The following is a 6,780-nucleotide window of genomic DNA, read 5'->3' as shown; positions in this document are numbered from 1 at the left end:
GGGTCCCGCGAGGAGCAACCCAGCCACCAGGCGCTCTTCGACGGGTCCCGAACCCAGGCCTGGCTCCAAGGTGAGACCCTCTGCCGTACCGGGCGACGTCACATGCCTCGTTTGTGTGGTCCTCGTGAGGGTGTCTTGAACCGCTCTTTGTCTGACCCGTCACCTAGAGCCTGCTTGCAACGGGAGACCCTACCAGGGTCATTTAAGCCCCAGACAACAAACCCCTCCACCACATTAAGGTGGCAGTTCAAGAAGGGTTGGAATAACTCTTTCCTGTTTTATGCATAGGTCCAGGGTAAGAAGTCAGGTTGTGATACCGAAGGTTTTTCTTCCCAAGAAAACATCAGTCAGAGCGGAAACCTTCCACATGAGAACGCAGATGGTAGAAAAGCTGTACCCCTGCAGCATGCATGGAGAGAGGTTTAAATACGCAGAAAAACACATCAGAGAGGATTTGCTCTACTGCCAAACATGTAGCAGCGGTCCTGCATATAAGGATGACGTGTCTGTACAACACCAAGGAGACAAATCTCCTGAAGCTTCTGCAGGGAAAATGAATGGCATTGGAAAATGTAAAGTAAGTGTATGAGCTTCTGTAGATTAGACACAAAACGTCAGACTTACCAACCGAAGCTACGGGAGTGTCCTACTGCAGATGTTCCAGCAGAATTAGCTGAAGGACTGAAACACTGAGGCCTCACTAACGGGTGGGAACTAGCGGCCACTACTGGCCACAACACGGAAACTGGAGATCCACGTTTAGTTTCTACAAAGTTATCCTCAAAGTTTCTGCAGGAGGTTCTCTTCTCATCACAGCTGGACCACTGTGTCTCCTTTGCTGGAGGTGAACGTCCAGCTCCTGGGATGAACACGGGTTTTTAAAGCTGTAATTGATGCACCTACATCTTTACACAGACGTTTGAGAGTCCACTAAGTCTATTATTCAGTTTTACAGGTTGTCACTCAAAACCTGACATGGAGGACCATGTTTCCAGGCTGAGCTTTAAAGAATCTCATGGCTGAGATTGAGACTTAGTATTCAGAACATGAGATTAAATATCAATCTGTTTTTTTAATGTAAAAATGTTTAACTTCTAGAAGTTTTTTGTTTTACTGAAAACGGCCAGGTTAAAGCAGGTCTGGTAGAAAACAGGCAGGCTGTAACATGCCTGATAGAAATAAATCTGATAAATTAATTTATCAGATGCAGCCTTTTAATAAAACATTCAACAGATTTCAGTTTGTCTTTATTGTGTTTTATTTCCTACGTGTCCAGCTCTAAACCTTCACTCCACCCTGAATGTTGGTCAGGATTCATCTTAAATGACAGATTTGGTAATAAAATGATCCTTGCACTGTTCTTCTTTTCTTTAAACCAGTTGTGCTAGATTTAAAAACATGTAGAATTTATCCCGCACTCTCTGTAACACTGGTTTCTATATGACCCACAATGGTTCATGATCAGTCCTGTTTCCTCAGACAGCTGAGATCTGCTCTGAGACACGTTTCCAAGCCATAAAGCAGAAGGTCGGCTGAAAAGAGCTCTCAGTCAAACGTCATCAAGGTCAAAGTAGGACTAAACGTCTTGATTTCGGTTGTTGAATGGAATCATAGCTGATTCTGAATGCATCTGTTAACCACAAGCTGACATTTAAATATTAGCTGCAAATGTCAGTTATAGGCTGAACATCTCAAGTCCAGATGGAAAGGACCTCCTCCTCAGTGTTTTCTGTCAGCCTTGAATGTGACAAGCATTAGGACCCTGAGTGCAGCAGCTGTCAGCAGCAGTAAATATAGCAGCAGGAGCAATGTGTGTGTGAGCGTGTGTGTCATGTTGAACAGTTAGGGGTCATGAGGAGGTTTGAAGACACTGGATCAGTCGTAGGCGTCGGTCTGCAGAAACGAACGGGGAACAGGTTCCTCTGAAGAAACGTTCATTCAGGAGGATCCTGCAGACCAGCTGCAGGTCGGTCAGTTGGTGTGTGTGTGTGTGTGTGTGTGTGTGTTAGGTGTTCAGTCACCTTTCAAATGTGTGTTCTGTCAAAACTAAATATCTACATAGATCTGAAATTAGTCACTATGTACAGAATTAAAATAGAAAAATTCATTCATTAATGCAATTTCATTAAATATGAAACATAATTGGTAGAAATAGGAAAATTAAAAAGCACATTTATTCCCTAATTCCCCAAGCTGATGAAAACAGACAGGTTAAGCTGTAGCTTTGCTTATTGCAGGAGTTGGTTTAGTTATTTTTGCGTATTAAATGTCCACCGATGACTAAACATTAGCAGGGAAGAATCTTGGGAACCACCTAACATGAATTAAAAAGAGGTAAATATTCAGTTACATTCCTGTTCAAAAGATTTTCTTATTATTTCACTTTACAGGAGAAGCAACACAAGGTTTGGAATTTGATCTCGTGGAACATGTTGTAGAAACATCTAAAGTTCAGTGAAAACTATTCAACCCTGACAGCAAATTAGGTTCATTGGGAAAACATTCAGCTGTTTGCAATAAACGATTCCAGAACGATTTAAAGAGCTCAGCTGATGTTACACGTTTTCTCCAAATTAAACACTAAATGCTGCTTTTATCGGCTACTGCTGTCTCAGAATTATTCAACCTTCATGACTAGCATCTCTAGTACTTAGCAGAGTAACCTGCTGCACCCATGATCCACAGACACCAGATTCTCAGAGAGTTCCTGCAGAACCTTAACTAACTCCTCATGGCCTGAGGCTTCCAGTTCATTACTATTCTTGGGTTTGCGCGGTTTAGGTCAGACGACTATGATGGCCACTCTAGTTTCTTCCAGGAACTCTTCTGAAACCATGCCTTGGTCCACTGGAGGGTTTCTTGGGATCACTGTCCAGTTTGAAGGTTCAATGATGTCCTCCACACACTGCAGGTTTCAAGCATCAGAGGAAGGGATGCAGTCCCACAGCATCACTGAGCCACTGCCATGCTTGACTGTAGGCAGGGTGTTCTTTTCTGCATATACCACTGATCCAGTTGTTTCCAGTTTTGCTTCAGTGAGGCAAAAAACAAGCATCTTGTAACACTCACATGCCTCTCCTGACCAGGCTGCTGTTACCTGGGCAACTCTGACATTAAGTAAGGAGGCCAACAAGGGTCAGACCAGGATGCTGCAGCTGTGTAAAGTCACCAGCGCTCTGTTCATCAGTAACGCCCGTTCAGCCTGCAGTGACGAGCTCATCCAGCAGGAAGCGGTGACGCTCTGCATCAATGTGTCCAAGCAGCAGCCATTCCCATCCAGCCGCACCATCACCAAGCTGCAGATACCTGTCTACGATGACCCCAACGAGGACCTCTACCACCACTTTGACCACTGCGCTGACGCCATCCAGAAGGAGGCCAACCGCGGAGGACGCAGCGTTGTCTACTGCAAGAACGGACGCAGCCGCTCAGCAACCATCTGCATCGCCTACCTGATGAAGCACCGCAAGCTGACGCTGACGGAGGCCTTACAGGTGAGGGCGCCTCAGACCAGACACACCAGTACCTCATCTTTCATTACACCAATCTGGAGCTGCACTATATATTGACTTGCAACTGCTGTCGCAATATTAATGTTGGCAATACTGCAATCACAAAGGATGGCATTAATAAAGTTTTGTTGCCAGGAAATGTTGCTTTTCATGTTGGTTCTGAAATGCAATGAACAGCTTAGGTCCAGTGCTCAGAAGAACTGGACCAACTAAAAATCACAGAATCATCTGCATATGTTCCTATTTTTATAGAAAACCAAGAGAACCTGAACACGGGGTTTGGTTTCATGTTTGGTTGAATTACATACTCTGACTGAGTATGTAATTCAACCAGACCTGTGTGACCACGTCCACAAATGTTCTGTAGAACCGTTCTGAGTCCAGATTGGATCAAAGCAAAGCAGAACAAACAGAAGCAAAGCAGATGTTCCAACATTAGAACGCACATTTGTTGTAGAAAAAATTGCCTAATTAAATCTTGATAAATATGAATTGGTGTCGGTGCTCCTGAATAAATTTTTAATGTAACCTCTTCATCAGAACCAGCAGGTGTAACACAGCTCTGACCTGAGCAAATGTAATTTAATATCTTATAATGTGCAGGCGGGCACATTTTACAGGATTATACAAAAGCCTGAGCGGTTCTATTCGCGCTGTTAGCCGCCATCAGCAGAACCGTGCAGCTCTATCTGCCAGGCTGTGATGAAGTTGCAGCAAAACAGTTTAATGTCCATGGTGTCCTTGATCCGGACAGAAACGGAACCAGTTACTGCTGACAAGGAATATTTAATGTCACTCTGTCCCTGTTTTTATTCAACTCAGAAAAATATGTTGAACTTTTCCGCCCCTTTAGTGATGTTCAAAGTATTCATACCCCTGGCAGATTGTAATCTTTTAATCTGACCAACATGTTTCTTTTGACTGGAAGTTATACTAATGTTCTGGAGCGGCCCGGAATGAATCTGATAGAGAGTCTATGCAGGTAGCTAAACATAAGGGGGATGGCACAGAGGCCTTTCAACCCCAGTAAATTGGACCTGATCACCAACGATAAATCGGCCCAGTTCCAGAGGAAAGAGCTGCTCAGGAGTTGGAGGAATAAAGTGAAGTCACATTTAGCATATTTGATCATCGTTCCCTTTCAAAGGGGGGAAGTTTAAAGATAAGTCAACAAATATCACAGTTTTAGAGAAGGAATGACTGAAGTGATGCAGCTTAAAGAATAACTGAAACACTGACAGAAAATCAGAAAAATCTCTAAAAGAGTAAAACAGCAATCTAAATAACCCGAATCATGTCATGATCAAGAAATCACGAATGTTAATTATTAATGAAGTTTTGGGCTGTCATAATGTCTGGTTCTGTTCTATTTTAACCGCCTCTTATTGGTTGAATCTGTTGTTCATGTCTGTGCAGCTTTATTGTTTAATACAACTACGGTCCACCTGCTTATGGATGTTTGAAGGTGTTGTTTTCAGAGCAGTTATTTATCTGAACAAACTGCAGATGGCAGCATCCATCCAGCACCCAGAGCTGTTTAAAACCGGATCTGTTCTGACGGATCCTGCTGAAACTGACGGACAGAACACATAGAAACCTGTTGATTATCCATGTTTTCTCTCAGAGAGTGAAGACAGCTCGTCACGTTGTGGATCCAAACCCCGGCTTCATGTCTCAGCTGCGGAGATACGAGGAGGAGCTGAAGAAGAGGAGAGGAACATCCTGATGATGAATACTGTCATTCAGCTCAAAGAAAGCTCGTGTGAAACTGAAGTTGCAGCTGAATAGTCCTCCTAAAAACTGAAGCTTCAGATCACTTCAAGGTGCCCATATTGACGCAAACAGGAGAATTTTTTTTAGATAAAAGCTTAAATAAAACAATAAATAACAGTTTAGTGACGCCAGGGGGAGAAAGCAGGACCTCGTCGAAATCACAATATAGAGATAAATCTTAGTGTAGGTTACTGACGAAATAATTAGGTGACAAAAATATTAATGAAACAGAAATACATAATACTGTATAGAAGTAATCTGTAATCTTTTTACTTTATTTTAGCAAATCTCTAAAACTAAACAAGAAACTAAAAATTAGTTCATCAGAGATGATTTAAATGCATCAGTCATGGATAAATTAACTAGATTTGTTTTTTTCTTAAACAAGGGCCAGGTATCACAAACAAATAATAAGTTGTCTGGATCATTTTGGTTCAGATGTGGTTTGGTTTTAGAGGAAAATTTAGGCTGAGCATGAACTTTAGTTAAAGCACTTCAACTTCCTATGGAAAGCACAAAAACAGTTTTTCTGTGCTTAATCAGACAAAGTTTAATGCATTAAGAAATCTATCCACATATCTTACAAATCTAAATTAGAAATGTCAAACTGATCAGTCAGAAACCATCCCTGTCGGAGCCGATTTCATTAACAGGATCTGAAACGTCTCACACATTTAATCAAAAGCACAAATGTAAAAGCTGAAACAGGCAGCGTTTCAGAGCTTCTTGTTGTTGACTCAGCACTGCTTCAGTCTTAAACTGTAAAAAGAAACGGATAAAAAGTCAGATTAGCAGAACCACCTGCTGAAAATATTCATGTTTTAGTGGATTCTGGTTGAAAACATTGAAAGATGTAAACAGTTGTGGATTCGGGTTATTAATAAACTCAGTGAGTTCAGTTTGTGAAATATTTAATGAATCTGACGCATCTACAGATGTTAATGTGACTTGCTATTCCATATTTCAGGTGTGTCTTTATTCAGCTTGATTTAAAGCAATACTTTTCAATGTACAACTAGAGTAAATGCCTTGAGTGAACTTACCATGTGAATGTGATGCCGTCCCTTTAAGAAACTGTACGCCGCTGTTTTAACAGAATGAAATGATAATAAAGTCAAGTCAAGTCAAGTTTATTTATGTAGCGCTTTTCAGCAACAAGGCACTCAAGGCGCTGAACATAAGGAAAAACATTACAGTGATACAGAAAATCAAACAACAGAGGTAATTTAAAAAAATAAAAATAAAATAAAGAGAATAGAATGATGGATAAGAAAATTAAATGAAAGTTGGACTGAAAACATAACCAATAATGTTTAGATGGCCCAGTCAAAGGCCGCTCTAAACAAATAAGTTTTTAATCTTGATTTAAAGCAAATTAGGGTTTCGGCGCTTTTACAGTTTTCTGGGAGTTTATTCCAGATTAGTGGAGCATAAGAACTAAAAGCTGCTTCTCCATGTTTGGTTCTGGTTCTGGTTCTGCAGAGTAGATTTGGGC

General features: G+C 41.4%; 1 protein-coding gene across 1 annotated transcript; it reads left to right on the top strand.

The window, feature by feature from the left end:
* The first annotated feature begins 1,712 nt into the window (after positions 1-1,712).
* Positions 1,713-6,512, top strand: dusp28 (dual specificity phosphatase 28). Its single transcript, XM_047367823.1, has 3 exons — positions 1,713-1,966; positions 3,087-3,494; positions 5,137-6,512. Exons 2-3 carry the CDS (start codon positions 3,147-3,149, stop codon positions 5,236-5,238), a joined length of 450 nt encoding a protein of 149 aa, XP_047223779.1. The 5' UTR covers positions 1,713-1,966; positions 3,087-3,146; the 3' UTR covers positions 5,239-6,512.
* The last annotated feature ends 268 nt before the right edge of the window (positions 6,513-6,780 follow it).

Source organism: Girardinichthys multiradiatus, chromosome 6 (assembly GCF_021462225.1).
Source record: "Girardinichthys multiradiatus isolate DD_20200921_A chromosome 6, DD_fGirMul_XY1, whole genome shotgun sequence".
In the NCBI taxonomy this organism is placed as follows: domain Eukaryota; kingdom Metazoa; phylum Chordata; class Actinopteri; order Cyprinodontiformes; family Goodeidae; genus Girardinichthys; species Girardinichthys multiradiatus.
This window is presented reverse-complemented; position numbering and strand designations above follow the sequence as displayed.

What these genes read in the sequence shown, in the direction of transcription:
- dusp28 (XM_047367823.1), top strand. Translation starts at nt 3,147, where the DNA reads ATGCTGCAGCTGTGTAAAGTCACCAGCGCTCTGTTCATCAGTAACGCC. An exon ending in CGCTGACGGAGGCCTTACAG is followed by an intron (nt 3,495 to 5,136) that starts GTGAGGGCGCCT and finishes GTTTTCTCTCAG; the next exon opens with AGAGTGAAGACAGCTCGTCA.